At 45.5% G+C, this 21,206-nt stretch overlaps 1 protein-coding gene across 1 annotated transcript in view; it reads right to left on the bottom strand.

Moving 5' to 3' along the window:
- Positions 1 to 11,017: 11,017 nt before the first annotated feature.
- LOC140069131 (protein S100-A1-like) overlaps positions 11,018 to 21,206 on the bottom strand; it is a 35,366-nt gene continuing 25,177 nt past the window's right edge. Inside the window, exon 3 of the mRNA XM_072114494.1 lies at positions 11,018 to 12,840. Within this exon, the coding sequence (XP_071970595.1) occupies positions 12,676 to 12,840 (165 nt within the window). The 3' untranslated portion in view covers positions 11,018 to 12,675. The remainder of the gene's footprint in view (positions 12,841 to 21,206) is intronic.

The following is a 21,206-nucleotide window of genomic DNA, read 5'->3' as shown; positions in this document are numbered from 1 at the left end:
AACCTCCAGGGGAACATACAACCTCCCGAATAACATATAACCTCCAGGAGAACATATAACCTACAGGAGAACATACAACCTCCAGGAGAACATACAACCTGCAGGAGAACATAGAAACCTTTAGGAGAACATACAACCTCCTGGATAACATACAACCTCCAGGAGAACATATAACCTCCAGGAGAACATACAACCTGCAGGAGAACATAGAAACCTTTAGGAGAACATATAACCTCCTGGATAACATACAACCTCCAGGAGAACATATAACCTCCAGGAGAACATACAACCTCCCGTATAACATACAACCTCCAGGGGAACATACAACCTCCCGAATAACATATAACCTCCAGGAGAACATATAACCTCCAGGAGAACATACAACCTCCAGGAGAACATAAAACCTCCCAGAGAACATACAACCTCCCGGATAACATATAACCTCCCGGAGAACATACAACCTCTAGGAGAACATATAACCTCCAGGAGAACATGCAACCTCCAGGAGAACATAAAACCTCCCAGAGAACATACAACCTCCCAGAGAACATACAACCTCCAGGAGAACATATAACCTCCAGGAGAACATACAACCTCCAGGAGAACAAACAACCTCAAGGAGAACATACAACCTCCCAGAGAACATACAACCTCCAGGAGAACATATTACCTCCCGGAGAACATACAACCTCTAGGAGAACATATAACCTCCAGGAGAACATATAACCTCCAAGAGAACATACAACCTCCCAGAGAACATATAACCTCCAGGGGAACATACAACCTCCAGGAGAACATATAACCTCCAGGAGAACATATAATCTCCCAAATAACATACAACCTCCAGGAGAACATATAACCTCCAGGAGAACATATAACCTCCAGGAAAACATACAACCTCCAGGAGAACATATAACCTCCAGGAGAACATATAATCTCCAGGAGAACGTACAACCTCCAGGAGAACATATAACCTACAGGAGAACATATAACCTCCAGGAGAACATACAACCTCCAGGAGAACATATAACCTCCAGGAGAACATACAACCTCCAGGAGAACATACAACCTCCAGGAGAACATATAACCTCCCGAATAACAAATAACCTCAAGGAGAACATATAACCTCTAGGAGAACATACAACCTCCCGTATAACATACAACCTTCAGGAGAACATACAACCTCCAGGAGAACATACAACCTCCAGGAGAACATACAACCTCCAGGAGAACATATAACCTCCAGGAGAACATATAACCTCCAGGAGAACATATAACCTCCAGGAGAACATACAACCTCCAGGAGAACATATAACCTCCAGGAGAACATACAACCTCCTGAATAACATACAACCTCCAGGAGAACATACAACCTCCAGGAGAACATACAACCTCCAGGAGAACATACAAAGTTCAAATCGGCTCTACTCACTCCATTTACACAGGCCGGAGAGCTGCAATCACGGAAACGCCCAAGGCAAGGGCAAAGTATAGTCCAATAGAAAAAGGATTTCCAGCGCAAACTCTTGTCCGGTAAAAAATCTTGCTTTATTGGTGCAACAATACATCAGTTGTGTTCACATAGAAGAAATAAACGATCGACGCGTTTCGGCTATACAGCCTTAGTCTTGATCTCATATAACACATAGAGTAGTGACTCTTTATATAAAACCAGCGATGATGGTCACATGACCAAAATCGCAAACAAGGAGGGAGGGGTAAGTGAATTTAACCCTATCCACAAGGAAATGTGTTCATACTGCAAATAACGGATCAAGTGTGATCCATGGTTTAGATGTATCAATACCATTAGGAGAAACATAGATGTTTACGATACATATTACGAGGTACATGCTATATTAATAAATAGTTATCAAGTCATGTCTATGGTTGATCCCTTGTGGTTGTCTGGTTTCTAGAACGAAAATCCAGTATGATTCTCTGTTCAAAAGTTTCTTCTGTAGGTCTCCACCTCTGGCGGGCTTGGAGACCTTCTCTATGCCTGTCCATTTAAAACTGGATAAATCTCCTTCATGCACATCTCTAAAATGTTTGGTGAGAGAGGAAACATTAAATGAATTGTTCGTTACGTCTGACAAGTGTCGTCTAATACGAACTTTAGCTGGACAGGTTGTGCAGCCTACGTATTGTATTCTGCACAGAGTGCAGGACGCCAAATAGATGATATTAGAAGTATTGCAATTAATGTAGGTTTTTATAGGGTAGATGTGCAAAGTTCTATATGAGGTAAAGGAATTCCCCTTCATGATATATTCACATGCTTTGCAACGTTTGTGTCCGCATTTATGGCACCCTGGGTAATTTAGCCACGTTCTTCTATCTTTCTCTGTTTTGTCACTGATGAACAGGCTGGGTGATAAGGTGGAGCCTATGGTTTTACCCTTTTTGGCCACAAATCTTACTCCTTGACTGATAGTATCGTGATAGTCCTTGTTTAAAAGGAGTACAGGTAAGTATTTTTTAACTATCCGTTTGATATTGTGGAATTGATTATTAAATTGTGTGGAAAAGGTAATTTGTTGAGATTTGTAATCTGTAGGTTTGTCATGTTTTTTGTATAGAAGTTGGGATCTGGGTTTTTTCTTTACTTTATTGAGAGATGTTGTAATCAAATGATTACTATATCCTCTCTCCTTTAGTCTCTCTGCGACAAGGGCTGCTTCTCTTGTGAAGATTTCATCGTTGGAGCAATTTCTTTTAAGTCTGACAAACTCTCCATATGGAATGTTATTAGTCACATGTTTTGGGTGACTGGATGAGGACAGTAAAATAGAATTACCCGCTATGGGTTTCCTATAAGGTGTTACTACAATGTTACCATTATCAATGTGTAATTTCACATCAAGAAAGTTGATGCACGGATTCCCCATGTCAAAGGTAAGTTTAAGGTTCATGTTGTTGGAATTGATCCAAGTTAGCATGTCTTAGAATGTTTCAGGGGTACCTTGCCATAACCATATGAGATCGTCAATAAATCTGCCCATCCATCTAATATTATCTTTGTAGGGATTCGACGAGGAAAACACAAAACGTTCTTCCCAAGTTGTCATGTAGATATTTGCAAGTGAGGGGGAAAATCTGGCTCCCATAGGGGCCCCCCTCACCTGCAAATAAAATTCTCCGTCAAATAGGAAATAATTATTTTTCAATAGGAATGTAGTAACCATGACAATAAACGTTTTCAGCTGTGTACTATAGGTACTATACATTTCTAAATGTTTTTCCAATACCCTGATACTTAGGTGATGGGGAAGAGAGGGATAGAGAGCCACTACATCGCTTGTAGCTAGGCTGCATTCCTCAAGGTTTCTCATGTTATTGAGTATTTGTAGGAGATGGGGTGTGTCTCTGAGGAAACTAGGAGTGATTTTTGTTAGGGGCTGCAAGTAAGAGTCTAGCCACTCTCCAAGTTTTTCCCCTAGAGATCCAATACCTGCTACTATAGGTCGTAATGGTGGAGGAAAACAATCCTTATGGATTTTTGGGAAAGAATGAAAGATGGGGACCACTGGATGTTCCACATACAGTGAGTCCCTTAGTTTCATACTAATTGCTCCTGTTTGAAAACCTTCTTCTAGGAGTTGTTTTAAGGCGACTTTGTAGTCAGGGGTAGGATCATTAGGGAGTTTGTGATAGGTAGAAATATCATTTAGTAATTCCTGATTGAGTGTTCTGTAAAGTGTGGCATTCATTGCTATAATAGCGCCCCCCTTATCCGCAGGCCTTATTAATAGGTCTTTGTTTTCCCTCAGAGTTTGTAATGCTTTTTGTTCCTTGTGTGTTAAGTTGGAATATCTAGAAGAGTTATGTATGGAATTTTTTAAGGATGTAAGTTCTTGTTCCACCAGTTCCTGAAACCTGTCCAGCTCTGGTGTTCTAGACATTAACGGATAATATTCAGGGTTGGCAAGCTGGAAAGGTTTCGGTACCTGGTCGGAGACTGGTTTAGATTCTGTTTCTAACTGTCTAAGAGTTAGCAATGTACACTGATCATTATAGTTATCACAAAAATTCTGTAGTCGAGTGACAGACTCTGATTGCTCTTCTCTTACATCTAGACAATCCAGGAGAACATATAACCTCCCGAATAACATACAACCTCCTGAATAACATACAACCTCCAGGAGAACATACAACCTCCCGAATAACATACAACCTCCAGGAGAACATATAACCTCCCGAATAACAAATAACCTCCAGGAGAACATACAACCTCCCGAATAACATACAACCTCCAGGGGAACATACAACCTCCCGAATAACATACAACCTCCAGGAGAACATACAACCTCCCGAATAACATACAACCTCCAGGAGAACATACAACCTCCCGAATAACATACAACCTCCAGGAGAACATATAACCTCCCGAATAACATACAACCTCCAGGAGAACATACAACCTCCCGAATAACATACAACCTCCAGGAGAACATACAACCTCCCGAATAACATACAACCTCCAGGAGAACATACAACCTCCAGGAGAACATACAACCTCCCGAATAACATACAACCTCCCGAATAACATACAACCTCCAGGAGAACATACAACCTCCCGAATAACATACAACCTCCAGGAGAACATATAACCTCCCGAATAACATACAACCTCCCCAATAACATACAACCTCCCCAATAACATACAAACTCCAGGAGAACATACAACCTCTAGGAGAACATACAACCTCCAGGAGAACATATAACCTCCAGGAGAACTTTTTACCTCTCGAATAACATACAACCTACAGGAGAACACACAACCTCTAGGAGAACATATAACCTGCCGAATAACATACAACCTCCAGGAGAACATACAACCTCCAGGAGAACATACAACCTCCAGGAGAACATATAACCTCCCGGAGAACATATAACCTCCAGGAGAACATACAACCTCCAGGAGAACATACAACCTCCCGGAGAACATACAACCTCCAGGAGAACATACAACCTCAAGGAGAACATATAACCTCCCGAATAACATACAACCTCCAGCTGAACATACAACCTCCAGGAGAACATACAACCTCCCGAATAACACACAACCTCCCGAATAACATACAACCTCCAGGAGAACATATAACCTCCTGAATAACATACAACCTCCAAGAGAACATACAACCTCCAGGAGAACATATAACCTCCAGGAGAACATATAACCTCCAGGAGAACCTATAACCTCCAGGAAAACATACAACCTCCAGGAGAACATATAACCTCCCGAATAACATACAACCTACAGGAGAACATATAACCTCCAGGAGAACATACAACCTCCAGGAGAACATATAACCTCCAGGAGAACATACAACCTCCAGGAGAACATACAACCTCCCGAATAACATACAACCTCCAGGAGAACACACAACCTCCCGAATAACATACAACCTCCAGGAGAACATACAACCTCCTGAATAACATACAACCTCCAAGAGAACATACAACCTCCAGGAGAACATATAACCTCCAGGAGAACATATAACCTCCAGGAGAACCTATAACCTCCAGGAAAACATACAACCTCCAGGAGAACATATAACCTCCAGGAGAACATACAACCTCCAGGAGAACATAACATTTCCACCATTCTGCCCTCCACTGATGCCCAGTCTACCTTAGCAACATCAAAGACCAGATTTAAGGGATTCCAATACCCCTGCCAGCGTACAGGCAGTCCAGACCTCATGCTCCTTCTCAGGAGTCTGTCCTTCAGAGTCTGTCAGCAGTCCAGACTACAGGAGTCTGAGAGTGAAGAGATAGTGTGGAGCACACCTTCATTGCTAATACAGAAACCAATTTCGGGAACAAAGTCAGGAGACTCTAATCCAGAGCTGCAGCTTCCACAGTTTGGACACAGCTCCATCTCCATTATCCCAGCACCTACTGCCAGGCTGGAGCACTATTTCTGCGGACCACTCTCCACGACCACTCCAGTATCTGAATCTAGATCTTCTGTTTCATTGCTCTGGCCAGTTGGCTGCTACCTGTTCAATAAAGAACCGTGAGTTGATTTGCACAACGTTGCCTCCGTCTGATCCCTGGATACAGCTGTTACCACCACAGGCTCCCCATCCATCACCCAGGGACATATCTTACAGACACCACCTGCTGGAGACCTGCCAGGCTGTAGGACAGCCCTCCAGTCCCCATACTAAGCACCATGACCACAGCGCACCCTTGGCCGCAACCGCCAGCCACTCCGGTATTCTGGGCCCCGACTGCCTCCTCTGGATTCCAGATCCCAAGAGAAAGGCCTACAAGGATCTGTACAATGAGCATTCCTGGCTGCATCTTTCAGCTGTTCCCCAATCTGCAGTGCCCCAAACAGTGACCCCTGTGAGTGCCCCGTCTACCGCCATCATGAGCACAGGCCCCAATGCCATCCATGGACTGGTCCAGGTAAACACTCTCCAGTGGCAAGTATGTGCGGCTCTCAAGGGTCTTCCATGGCCAAAGAAGCCGCTGAGGATGAAGCAGATCCAGAAGTTCCGGTGAGGGGTGACCTCCCAGCGATTCCTTCTCAGTGGGGTGATGACCCGGCTCCAGAAGAGTTGGAGGCTACAGATGGAGCAATGGCACTAGCTCGAGGGCCCATCTACTTGTTCTTAGATCCGTCCATGAGGATGGGCTCTACAGATCCACCGGCTGATGAGGATGATGCCCCGGAGCTCGGCACTCCTACTTCTGAGCAACTAAAAATGTAAAACGTCTTTCAGATAACGTACAGAACAGTTTCAACAAAGAAAACCAGCAATTCAGTGTTCACCCAGCTTTATTAGCACTTAAACGATGAAGCAAAGGCTTCTTTCCCAGTGTAGACAATACATGGTGTGCCTTGCAACCCAAGGTAGCAGTGCTGCTTCCAGTAACGTCATGGTAACGTTTTAAAGGAAACCTACCAGTTAGAATGGTAGGGGTAAGCAGTAAGTACCGAGCACCAGCTCAGGGTGAGCTTTCATATGTGTTATTAACTGCTGTATCAGGGTTTTAACACTTTTTAAACTTTAGAGCAGAAGAGGCTTCGGCGCTGGGCGTGACCGTGCGCGTGCAATATTTCCGGCATTTCCTATGTAGGCGTGCGCACGCACCGCCGAAGCCTTTTCTGCTCTAAAGTTTAAAAAGTGTTAAAACCGCGATACAGCAGTTAATAACACTAATGAAAGTAAGTACCGGCACCAGCTCACCCTGAGCTCACCCTGAGCTGGTGCTCGGTACTTACTGCTTACCCCTACCATTCTAACTGGTAGGTTTCCTTTAAGCTGTGCACCCATTGGGCTGGTAAAGCCACTGTGATTACTGTTTTTGCACAACTTAAGTCAGTTTGCATATAACCTCTTTCTTTAGACTTTGCAGGGATGTAGCTAAGACTGTGTCAGACCATCTTTATGTCAAACTCCTGACCACAGGCTTGCGCCTAAAACCTAGAGGGTAAGACAGTCAGATGGCAGGTATACCGTATGTATTATACCTACCTGTTCAATAAAGATCCATAAGTTGATTTGCACAACGTTGCCTCCATCTGAGGCCCTGGATACGGCTGTTACCACCACGGGCTCCCCATCCATTACCCAGGGACTTATTTTACAGACACTCAGGGGTTGCCCCAGGGAGATTCAGTACCTCAGCCTCTCCCTCCATATTTCTTGCACACACCACCTGCTGGAGAGCGGCCAGGCTGTAGGACAGTCCTCCGGTCCCCATACCAAGCACCGTGACCACAGCGTGCCCCAGGCCGGAACCGCCAGTCACTCCAGTATTCTGGGCCCCGGCTGCCTCCAGACGTTGCCACTACAATGGGAATGGGGTCTCAAAACAGAGGTGCAGGATTGAACATATCAGCCAGCACCAGCCTGGGTTCAGAGGCTACATCAGGCCCTAATGAAGCAAAAACAGAGCGGGCAGCTACTGTGTACAGTTTAGTGGTAGAGATTATACTACACTGAGGACCGACTGGTGGTGATACTAAACTGAGGAACAATTGGTGGTAGTGATTATATGACACTGAGGACTGACTGGTGGTAGTGATGATACTAGACTGAGGACTAACTGATGGTAGCGATGATACTAGACTGAGGACTAACTGATGGTAGCGATGATACTAGACTGAGGACTGACTGGTGGTAGTGTTCACACTACAATGAGGAGTGACTGGTGGTGATACTTAACTGAAGACCAATTTGTGGCAGTGATTATATAACACTAAGGAATGACTGGTGGTAGTGATGATACTAGACTGAGGACTGACTGGTGGTAGCGATGATACTAGACTGAGGACTGACTGGTGACAGTGATTATACTAGTCTGAGGACTGACTGGTGACTGTGATTAAACTAGACTGAGGACTGACTGGTGGTAGTGATTAAACTAGACTGTGGACTGACTGGTGGAAGTGATTAAACTAGACTGAAGACTGAATGGTGGTAGCGATGATACTAGACTGAGGACTGACTGGTGGTAGTGATTATACTAGACTGAGAACTGACTGGTGGTAGTGATTATACTAGACTGAGGACTGACTGATGGTAGCGATGATACTAGACTGAGGACTGACTGGTGGTAGTGATTATACTAGACTGAGGACTGACTGGTGGCAGTGATTATACTAGACTGAGGACTGACTGGTAACAGTGATTATACTAGACTGAGGACTGACTGGTGACAGTGATTATACTAGACTGAGGACTGACTGGTGACAGTGATTATTTCACAATGAGGACTGACTGGTGGTAGAGATCACACTACACCAAGGAGTGACTGGTGGTGATACTAAACTGAGGACCAATTGATGGTAGTGATTATATATCACTGAGGACCGACTGGTGGTAGTGATGATACTAGACTGAGGACTGACTGGTGGTAGCGATGATACTAGACTGAGGACTGACTGGTGACAATGATTATACTAGTCTGAGGTCTGACTGGTGACAGTGATTATACTAGACTGAGGACTGACTGGTGACAGTGATTATACTAGACTGAGAACTGACTGGTGGTAGTGATTATACTAGACTGAGAACTGACTGGTGGTAGTGATTATACTAGACTGAGGACTGACTGGTGGTAGTGATTATACTAGACTGAGAACTGACTGGTGGTAGTGATTATACTAGTCTGAGGACTGACTGGTAACAGTGATTATAATAGACTGAGGACTGACTGGTGGCAGTGATTATACTAGACTGAGGACTGACTGGTGGCAGTGATTATACTAGACTGAGGACTGACTGGTGGCAGTGATTATACTAGACTGAGGACTGACTGGTAACAGTGATTATACTAGACTGAGGACTGACTGGTGACAGTGATTATACTAGACTGAGAACTGACTGGTGACAGTGATTATACAGACACCAAGGACTGACTGGTGGTAGTGATTATACTAGTCTGAGGACTGACTGGTAACAGTGATTATAATAGACTGAGGACTGACTGGTGGCAGTGATTATACTAGACTGAGGACTGACTGGTGGCAGTGATTATACTAGACTGAGGAATGACTGGTGCCAGTGATTATACTAGACTGAGGACTGACTGGTAACAGTTATTATACTAGACTGAGGACTGACTGATGACAGCGATTATACAAACACCAAGGACTGACTGGTGACAATGATTATACTAGACTGATGACTGACTGGTGGTAGTGATTATACTAGACAGAGGACTGACTGGTGCCAGTGATTATACTAGACTGAGGACTGACTGGTGCCAGTGATTATACTAGACTGAGAACTGACTGGTGACAATGATTATACTAGACTGATGACTGACTGGTGGTAGTGATTATACTAGACAGAGGACTGACTGGTGCCAGTGATTATACTAGACTGAGGACTGACTGGTGCCAGTGATTATACTAGACTGAGAACTGACTGGTGACAATGATTATACTAGACTGAGGACTGACTGGTGGTAGTGATTATACTAGACTGAGGACTGACTGGTGGCAGTGATTATACTAGACTGAGGACTGACTGGTGGTAGTGATTATACTAGACTGAGGACTAACTGGTAGCAGTGATTATACTAGACTGAGGACTGACTGTTGCCAGTGATTATACTAGACTGAGGACTGACTGGTGGTAGTGATTATACTAGACTGAGGACTAACTGGTAGCAGTGATTATACTAGACTGAGGACTGACTGGTGCCAGTGATTATACTAGACTGAGGACTGACTGTTGCCAGTGATTATACTAGACTGAGGACTGACTGGTGCCAGTGATTATACTAGACTGAGGACTGACTGGTGGTAGTGATTATACTAGACTGATGACTGACTGGTGGTAGTGATTATACTAGACAGAGGACTGACTGTTGCCAGTGATTATACTAGACAGAGGACTGACTGTTGCCAGTGATTATACTAGACAGAGGACTGACTGGTGACAGTGATTATACTAGACTGAGGACTGACTGGTGACAGTGATTATACTAGACTGAGGACTGACTGGTGGCAGTGATTATACTAGACTGAGTACTGACTGGTGACAGTGATTATACTAGACTGAGGACTGACTGGTGACAGTGATTATACTAGACTGAGGACTGACTGGTGGCAGTGTATATACTAGACTGAGGAATGACTGATGACAGTGATTATACTAGACAGAGGACTGACTGGTGACAGTGATAATACTAGACTGAGGACTGACTGGTGACAGTGATTATACAAACACCAAGGACTGACTGGTGACAGTGATTATACTAGACTGTGGACTGACTGGTGGTAGTGATTATACTAGACTGAGGACTGACTGGTGGCAGTGATTATACTAGACTGAGGACTAACTGGTGGCAGTGATTATACTAGACTGAGGACTGACTGGTGGCAGTGATTATACTATACTGAGTACTGACTGGTGGAAGTGATTATACTAGACTGAGGACTGACTGGTGACAGTGATTATACTATACTGAGTACTGACTGGTGGCAGTGATTATACTAGACTGAGGACTGACTGGTGGCAGTGATTATACAAACACCAAGGACTGACTGGTGACAGTGATTTTATTAGACTGAGGTTGAGTCTTCTTTTTAGTTGGGTCTTTTTTCTGAGTTGGGTCTTCCTCTTGGTTTGGGTCATCTTTTTGGATCCTTCTTCAGTGTCCACTTGTTTCTGACCCGGGTCTTCTCTTTGCTTCGGTCCCCTTTCAGAGCTGGGTCCACTTTCATTAGTCTATTTTTCTGAATAATCAGGTCTTTTCTTTGGTTGGGTCTTGTTGCTGAGTCGGGTCTTCTGTTTTGGTTGGGTAATGTTTCTCAGTTTGATCTTCTGTTTTGGTCGTTTCTTGCTTTTGAGTTGGGTCATCTTTTTTCGTTGGGTGTTTTTTCTCAGTTTGATCTTCTGTTTTGGTTGTTTCTTGCTTTTGAGTTGGGTCATCTTTTTTGGTTGGGTCTTTTTTCTCAGTTTGATCTTCTGTTTTGGTTGTTTCTTGCGTCTGAGTTGGGTCATCTTTTTTGGTTGGGTCTTTTTTCTCAGTTGGATCTTCCTTTTTGTTTGGGTCATCTTTTTGGATTGGATCCTGCTTTAATGTCCAGTCATGCTTCTGGGTCATATCTTGCATGAGGGCTGAACATTGCTTCTTTGTTGGATCTGGTTTCTGCTTTGGATCTTTTTGTACAGAGCATTGGTTCTGAGCTGTGTCTTCTTTCTTGCTTAGGTCCTCACTCAGAGCGGCGTCCTCTTTTTTAGTCCTATTTACAGTCACATCTTGTTTTAGGATCTTTCAAAATGACTGGTTTCTCCTTTATGATGGGGTCTTGCTTTTGAATTGGGTCTCCTTTTTTAGTTGAGTCTTTTATCTTAGACGGATCTTCCATTTTGGTTGGGTTTTTCTGGGTTAGGTTCTCTTTTTTGGTCAATTTGATTGGATTCTTGTTCCTGTTTCTCAGGTAGATTTTCTTTTTGTGACTTCTCTTCTTTTTGGGTTTGGCCCAGTTTTAGGGTCAGGCCATGCTTGATTTTCACATTCGGCTGAACAGCTGAATCATGTTTTCAGTTAGATGAGTTGAGTCTTGTTTGGTTGGATCTTCTTTTGGGTTGGAGCCAGTTTGAGGGTCAGGCTCATGAGCTGAATTATGCTCTTGGTTTGCTGAGTGGAGTCTTCCTTCCTTATAAAGTGTTATTTCTGGTTTGGGTCTTTCTTCTCGATTTGTTCTTGTTTCTGAGCTGGATCTTGTTTTTGGATAGGTTCTTGTTTCTCGGTTTGGTCTTGTTTTTGGGTCTGATCTTGCAGAAGAACTGAACATTGTTTTTTGTTTGTTCCTTCTTTCTTAGTTTGTGCTTCTTGTGCTTCAGTGTTTTATCTCTGTTGGTTCTTATTTTTGTCTGGAATCTTGTTCCTTGGTTGGTTCTGTTTTTTGGGTTGGGTCTTATTTTTGGAATGAATCACATTTTGGGGCTGCATCTTGTTTTTCGTTTTGATTTTGTTTGTGGATTGGGTTTTGTTTCTCTGTTGGGTCCTGTTTCAGTATTGGGTCCTTCATCTGGTTTGGGTCTTGATTTTGGGTTAGAGGTTATTTTTGGGTTAGAGCTTGTCTTTGAGTTGGCTCACTTTTCTCAGTTGGATCTTCTTTCTGGGTTTTGTTATGTTTGAGGATTTGATCCAGGGTTGAGCCCTCTCTCTTGGTTCAATCTTGTTTTGGGGTTAATTCACATGTTTTTGAGGATGTTTCTTGGACCTCAGAGCTTCAAAATAAGCAACAGCAACTTTTGCTACAAGTTCTAAAAATTCCTTAAAGTCAATCTCTCCATCATTGTTTTCAGCAGGTGCTCGCAGTATGGCTTCAATAGTGTGGGGATCTCCGGAATCCTAAGGAGACAGAAACAACAACCAAATTATGAAAAGCTCTTCAGGAGTAAAGTGTTGGTGGATACACCTAACTGAATGTTATGTTTTTTCTTTGTATTTTATATTTAATTTCAAGTCACAGCAGGCAGAATGGTGGAAGATTTGAGATTTGAGGTGTTCACTCGGTTGGCCGACTTACTAGCTGGGAGTGCAGCTGGGTGTACAGCTTCCAGGGCTCAAAAATGTGCGATACTTTCCCAAGTGCCTGATTTTTGGATATATTAATGATATTTGTGTTTCAAGTCAATTACCCATATCATGGATATATGTAAGATGTTATTTTGGTCTAGAAGACGAGTCTCTACATGTATGATGTCACCGGTAGCTTACATTTACATTTACTTGGCAGCTGTGATGATGGATTATTTCTGAGAGTCTTAGCTCCAAGTCAGAACTTTTTAAAAGTTTTCAGAACATGTCTTTTAATCCACCCTGAACCCATATCCTAATGTCCCCACACAATAATACCTTCCTCCCCTTACAAGCTACAAACTGTCTTTGGCCACCCCTAGGGACTTCCACTTGGTGTAATGTCTACTTATGGCCTATCCACACAGTATAATGCCCCTTCCTCTACTCCCACACAATATAATGCCCCAATTATTGTGACTTGCATGTTATAGAATGCCCCTAAACTGTAAAATGCCCAATTCTTATTTGTCACCACCCTAAACAACACCATAATGTGCCCCCCACTTAAAATACTCACTATTGTGCCCCCCCCCCTCGGATAATGTACAACTTTTGTGCACCCAATTCTTATAATGCCCCCATTTCATGTACCCCCTTCATAACCAAAAACTAATACCCACCTAGGCCCGGTAACCCCTTGCCACTTCTGTGTGTGGCTCAGAGGGCAGTAATATATTGGTGTCATCACTCCTGCTCAATGGTGAAGTGGGAAACTGAGGCTCCCTTCTCCACACAGAACGGTGGAATAGACCCTAAGGATTTGGACTGTTCCTCAGAAACCAGGACTGTTGGGGGAAATCCCTACATACATATATACATATATATATGGCCATGAATATGTAAACAACATTCTCCAATGTTCATATTTCTACCCTAAAAAATAGTCTTGTCGTGACTGTCCCTTCATAATGAGCCACATTCCCGGTTTGAACAGTTAGACCCAATGTCAGCTACACCCAACACCACCGGGAGACACCCAACCAGCTCCTGAAAACACTAAGATTTCTCATGTGAAGAGGAAGATCCATTACCATAATGATTAACCCTTCATGTGCCGCTGCCTCTGTGCGCTGATTGGCCATAGAGTTCAGCAGGAGGATTCTCTGTGGGCCGTAGCCCTCAAACAGCTGATGGGCCGGTCTCTCCCTCCATGCTGTGCCGGGCTGTGATCCCTGTATACAGGCTCCTGCACTGCCCTCATTCCCATACGTATCCATATGATAATCTAACCTTATTATATAGATGCAAACCGGGGGTGGAGGGCAGTGCAGTAGCCTGTTCTCCTCTGCAGTGATACCTGTATCCTGCTGCCGACTTATTCCTATTCTGAGATACAGTCTCATATATCTATCAGCCCTATCTGTAAAATCCTCTCCGCTTTTCCTGCAGTGAATGGGACTTCATGGTTGTGACATCAGCTAAGGGCACTGAGGCAATGAGGGCATCCACATGAATGTGCACAAACAGCCCAGCCAATCAGGACACAGAATCAGATCAACACAATCACTTCTGGTTTGTTGATCCAGCAAACAGGACAATGATGCTCAAACACTTTGTCAAATAAAAATTTCTTCTCGCTTTATTTCAGGACCATATCCAACTTTACAATATTCCATGTAACAGCTTAAAAAATCGCATCACAGCATTTAAGCTGTTACATGGAATATTGTAAAATTGTATATGGTCCGGTTGCCGGCTTCACTCACCTTCCCCGGCTCCAGCGGCGTCCTCTGCAGCTCCCGCGGCTTGGCGCGTGCGTCCCCTTCTTCTAGGGCGCGCGAGCGCCGTCTCGCTAAGATTTAAAGCGCTGGCCATTTCATTAACTCTATATAAGCCTGCCTCTTCCTGCAAGCCCTTGCCGGATCTTTGTGCCTCACAGCCTGAGAGAAAGCTATTCTGCAATTTGCTTGAGATTCCTGTGCCCCTGCGTTCCTGTGTCTCCTGCGTTCCTGAGTCCCTCTGTGTTCCAGTGTTACCTGAGCTCCTCCGTGTTCCCTGGTACCAGTGTTCCTCCGTGCTGCTGTCCTGTGTGCTGTGTTCCCATAACCTTCCGCTTGGACCTCCTGTTGCTGACCCCGGACCGGAGTCTGACTTCGCATCTCTGCCGCCTGCCCTGACCCTGTGCCTGGACTTCGACCACGAGATTGTCACGCACCCGTCCTTAATTGGTAGACGGGAGAAGTTCTCCATTGGGGTCTGGACTGTCAGTCTCATTGCCTAGAAGTTCCTCACCCAGTATCTGTCTTGCCAACTACCCGGGTTGACAAGCCTCTGAAGAATCTTCCAGCATGCTACCGAGACTATGCTGATGTTTTTTCTGAAAAACAAGCAGAGGTCCTGCCTCCACACCGCCCCTATGACTGTCCCATTGACCTGCTGCCAGGTATGTCTCCTCCACGAGGACGAGTATACCCGTTGTCGGTGCCTGAGACCGAGGCTATGTCTGCCTATATTAAGGAGAATTTGCAAAAGGGTTTCATCCGGAAGTCTTCTTCTCCCACTGGTGCTGGCTTCTTCTTTGTATCCAAGTAGGATGGTTCCCTCCGTCTGTGCATAGATTACCGCGGTCTCAATAAAGTCACGGTAAAAAACCACTACTCGTTACCTCTCATCACTGAACTCTTTGACCGACTCCGGGGTGCCAAGGTTTTCACCAAGCTGCATCTCCGAGGGGCATACAACCTCATCCGTATTCGGGAAGGCGACGAGTGGAAGACAGCTTTCAATATCCGTGACAGACCTTTTGAGTATCTGGTAATGCCCTTTGGACCCCGCAATGCTCCAACTGTTTTCCAAGAATTTGTTAATGACATCTTCAGAGACTTGCTCTACTCTTGTGTCATAGTCTACCTGGACTACATTTTAGTTTTTTCCCCAGACCTACAGTCTCACCACATCCATGTCTGACAGGTCCTCAGGCGCAACCGTTTATATGCCAAACTCGAGAAATGCTTATTTCACCAGAGTAGTCTTCCGTTTCTGGGATATGTAATTTCTGATAAAGGCCTTCAAATGGATCCTTCCAAGTTGGCAGCTGTACTTCAGTGGCCTCGCCCAGTGGGGTTACGTGCCACACAGAGATTTTTGGGCTTCGCCAACTATTATCAACAATTTATTCCCCACTTCTCCTCTCTTGTGGCTCCCATCGTGACATTGACTAAGAAGAATGCTAATCCAAGACAATGGCCTCCGGCTGCTGAAGATGCCTTCACTAGGTTGAAGTCTGCTTTTGCCTCTGCGCCTGTACTCACAAGGCTTGACACGGAAAAGCCTTTCCAGTTAGAGGTTGATGCCTCATCCATTGGTGCTGGGGCCGTCCTTACCCAGAAGGGGCCAAAAGGTCGTACCTTCACATGCGGTTTCTTCTCAAAGACGTTCACACCTCCCGAAAGGAATTATTCCATTGGAGATCGGGAACTCTTGGCCATAAAGCTAGCTTTGGAGGAATGGCGCTATCTTCTGGAAGGAGCTCGTCATCTGGTCCATATTTATACTTGACCCGATTTGATTTTCTCATACATTTCCGCCCTGCAGAGAAGAACATTAAAGCCGATGCTCTTTCTCGTGCTTCAGATGTGGTTGGAGAAGATCCTGCTCCTAGTCATATTGTTCCTCCGGAACGGCTGGTTCTTGCTGCTTCAGTGGACCTCTGGCAGCTTCCACCAGGCAAGACATATGTTCGACCTGCCCTACGTAGGAGAATTCTGACTTGGGGATATTGCTCTCGTGTGGCTGGACACCCTGGGGTACAGTGTTCTATTTCCCATTACTATTGGTGGCCAGACCTGGCCAAAGATGTGCGAGATTTCGTGGGTTCCTGTATTTCCTGTGCTCATAACAAGCCATCACACCTCAAACCTGCTGGTCTCCTGATGCCGTTGCCGATACCCAGCAGCCCGTGGACTCACATGGCCATGGACTTTATTACAGACCTTCCACTGTCCTCTGGGAATACTGGCATCTGGGTGGTAACCGACCGGTTCTCAAAAATGTCCCATTTCGTTCCATTGCCTGGTCTGCCGTCTGCTCCGCACCTTGCCAGCCTATTCTTTTTCAACATCTTTCGGCTGCATGGACTTCCGTTGCTCATCATTTCGGATCGAGGGGTTCAGTTTGTCTCTTGCTTCTGGCGATCTCTGTGTAATCAGCTACAGGTGAAACTGGACTTCTCTTCTGCATACCATCCGCAGTCTAATGGACAGGTAGAGAGAGTCAACCAAACTCTAGGCTGCTACCTTCGCCATTTCGTCTCTGCTCGCCAAGACGACTGGTCCGCTTTATTGCCATGGGCGGATTTCTTATACAATTCCCCGAACTCTGAAAATTCTTGTGCTTCTCCCTTCTTCATCGTTTATGGACAATATCCACGTCCTCCTCTTCCTCTACCTGTGCCTACGGATGTTCCTGCTGTTGAATAGTTGATACGCGATCTGAAGACCATCTGGGAGCAGACTCGCCTTTCATTGCGGCAGGCTTCCACTCGTACCAAGCTCCAGGCTGACAAGAAACGCAGGCCTCCTCCCATCTTCTCTCCAGGTGATAAAGTGTGGCTGTCTTCAAAATATGTCCAGCTGAAGATTACCAGCTACAAGCTTGGCCCTCGCTATCTGGGTCCATTTGAGGTGCTGAAGCGTATCAACCCCGTGGCCTACAAGCTCCGCCTTCCTCCATCTATGCGCATCCCAAACTCCTTCCATGTCTCCCTCCTGAAGCCAATCATCTTGAATCACTTCTCCCAGCAATCCCCTCCTCCTGCTCCTGTAGCGGTTTCCCCAGATGTCTATGAAGTTAAGGAAGTTCTGAAGATGAAGATCATGAGGGGTAAGCGGTTCTATCTTGTAGACTGGAAGGGGTTCGGGCCGGAGGATAGATCTTGGGAGCCTGAAGAGAACATTTTGGATCGGACTCTCCTCCAGAGATTTCTTGGGACCAAGAAGAAGAGGGGGAGGCCAAAGGGGAGGGGGAGTACTGTCACGGGTGCTCCCGCGATCCCTGGCTCGGATCGCGGGTGCACCCATGCCTCTCCAGGGTCCGGTGGCCGGCTTCACTCACCTTCCCCGGCTCCAGCAGTCTCTGTACTTCAACCTTGGTCGCCACTGCAGACATGTCACGCCTGAGGAACGACCTGGTGGTACCACTTTGCAGCTTGTCTAACTCGCCTTGCGGCGGGCTCTTGTGTAGACCGGGCACCCCTTAGACTCCGGTCCCAGGTAGTGGCTTGTGTCATCGTCTGCAGTGGTCCAGAGGATCCACACCCGCTAGCCGGACAGCGTCATTGTCCTGTTTGCTGGATCAACAAACCAGAAGTGATTGTGTTACTTTCTCCAGTCCAGGAGGGATCTACAGCACGGACCTTGACCCATCTTGCTGTGAATCGGTGAGCAGACTTTTTTCTCATCTTTTGCATGATGTCACAGCATCCGGGTAACTGCTTGTACAGAGATCTAGTGCACAACAAGGCAGGGGAGACACAGAGCTGAGAGCACAGAGCACTGGATCTCTGCATCATACAGGAATCTACTACATCACAAAGAGGACAATATATAAAAACATGTCCAACTACACTATACAACACCTACACAGGAATAACAAGATGAACACATGGCAGCATCACAGGATGTGCACAATATATAAATGTGCAACACCCCCCACTGGGCCTTTACTTGAGGCCTGGAGGCAGCCGGGACCCAGAATACCGGAGTGGCTGGTGGTTGCAGCCTAGGCACGCTAGTGTCACGGTGCTTAGTATGGGGACCGGAGGACTGTCCTGATGTACTTGTTCTCCATGGGGCAACCCCTGAGGTGTCTATAGGATGAGTCCCTGGGTGATGGATGGGGAGCCCGTGGTGGTAACAGCCATATCCAGGGATCAGACAGTGAATAAATAACAATATTTCTAAAAAGATAGAAAGCATCAACAATTCATAAGAGACCTTCAGGACTTCAAAGAGAATAGGGTTTATTGCATATTGAGCCAAAGACATCAACCCTGTGCCACTGATACGGAGGTCTCTTCAACAGAGGCGGGAGTATCAGATAGTGAAGGGTCCTATAAAGATAAAAAAAGGACATAGTACCAAAAGAGGTGGAAGGGACTCAGGGGCCCGTATTTTTAGAGAACACATACCCCCAGAGGAACAGAAACGTGGGGGACCGGATGAGTTTGGCAACTTTGTAAATTCACTCAACCAGAATCATATAGGCATTTTACATCAGAGATTTATAAAACAAACCTTCCGTTCCTAGACGCGCTGATCACGAAATTACCGGATGGTACACTACACTCGTCCATTTATCGCAAACCAACAGCAACCAATTCACTATTAAGATGGGACAGTCATCACCCATTTCCCCTACGTAAAGGAATGCCCAAGGGGTGATACCTGCGGGTACACTGAAACTACAGTTCAGAAAACGAGTTCCGGCGGCAAACGACAGATTCCTTGAGCGTGGGTCTCCTGATAGGTTCCTCAGAGGCTTATCAGGACAGTTTAAGTAAAAGTCATACTGATCTTCTACATGGTCCACCAAAAGAAAAGAAGGAATCAGACGATAAACTGAAGGTCATAGCCACTTTTGACAATGGGTCGGAGGATGCCAGGAAGATCCTGGAGAGACATTGGCCCATTCTGTTGATGAACAAAGATTTAAAAAAATCTGGTAGGCCTAAGCCCCTCAATCACTTCTCACAAAAGAGGTTCCACTCGAGATTGTCTAGTGAATAGCCATAGTCAGGCGGGTGACTGGGAGTTATTGCCTGCCCTTACATTCACAAGTAGCGTTACAGGAAACGTTAGACCATTAGAGACTACATAGACTGCACGAGGACTGGTGTCATGTACAAAGTTACACGTACGTGTGGTACTGAGTATGTGGGTAAGACCTACAGGGAGCTGCGTAGAAGAGTGGGGGAACATCTTGGAGACCCACAAAAAAGACAAACCAATATCAAACCATGTCTGGGCGTACCATAACGGTGATGCGGCAGCGATGCGGTTTCATACCCTGAGCACAGCGGCAAGTGGCACAAGATGATCCTCCAGAAGGAGGCAGGTTGGATCGTTACATTGGATACCATCTCTCCCAATGGCCTCAATGACCAATTGGTTTTTACACCATTCCTTTAAATTTACTGATCTTGAGGCCAGCACAGCCCCCTACAAAAGCCTCCCAGTTATGTCACCCCCTATAAAGACGCAGATGTATATGCCAGGATTGTCATCCGGCTGTTGGTGGCAATTGGATGTGTGACCTCGTAAACGCTCGATTTCTCTCTAACTTTATGTGTAATGTAATTCTAGGTCTCCTCTACTGGAAGGGGGTCTCTTTATATAGACACATCGCACGGATAATGGGTATAATTTAGAGATATGGTCGGACCTTGTTATCATATTATCTCTGGATCTAAAGATATTTACTCGGGGCAGTTGCGTCCCGATGTGGACGTGCTGGGCCTATAGGAGCAACTGTATAGGGGGGTCCGCCCAATCAGATACATAAGGGGGTGGGGCTTTAGACTTGAAGAGGCGGAAGTACCATCTATCTGGCACAAACGGAACGCCAGCCGGATATTGTATCTCCTAGTCCACCCCCAGAACTGGAGATGAGCAGTTTTTTCACCAGGGTGTAGCCTACGATAAGCCCGATTTGACCTGCAAGCCACTGGATGTCTGGCCCATGCTATGCCACCCCGATGGATGGCCAGTACCAGCATCGATGCACTTTATTCCCTTTGAGGAGCCAGAGGACGAAATGCGTCAGGGTAATGGGCGTGTATAGGGGGCAGGCTATTTTTTTACAGGGAAAGCTGTAGACTGCTCTTGTCAGGGCGGGGGTTAAAGGGGACCCCATAGGGACAACATATTTACCTGCCACCTCCCACCCCAGCCCGTAAGCGAAATATGTCTGAGTTACGAATTGGCAAATGGACAGCAGACGATTATGCCCTTTGAGACAATTTTAGATTGTATACTTCTGCAAGGTAACTATATCTGATTACACAATTTTTGTGGTTTTCTGTGATTTGGAATATCACAGATATCACCAGTCTGCTATTTGTCTGAGAACCATCAGTTCTGGGACTGCCGTGCGCTCACCAGAAGACCATGTCCTCTCACCCAGCAGGGGTTATATAC

The sequence above is a fragment of the Engystomops pustulosus genome, chromosome 7, assembly GCF_040894005.1.
Source record: "Engystomops pustulosus chromosome 7, aEngPut4.maternal, whole genome shotgun sequence".
Classification (NCBI taxonomy): domain Eukaryota; kingdom Metazoa; phylum Chordata; class Amphibia; order Anura; family Leptodactylidae; genus Engystomops; species Engystomops pustulosus.
The sequence above is the reverse complement of the archived record's forward strand: the minus strand, read 5'-3'. Positions and strand labels throughout refer to the sequence as shown.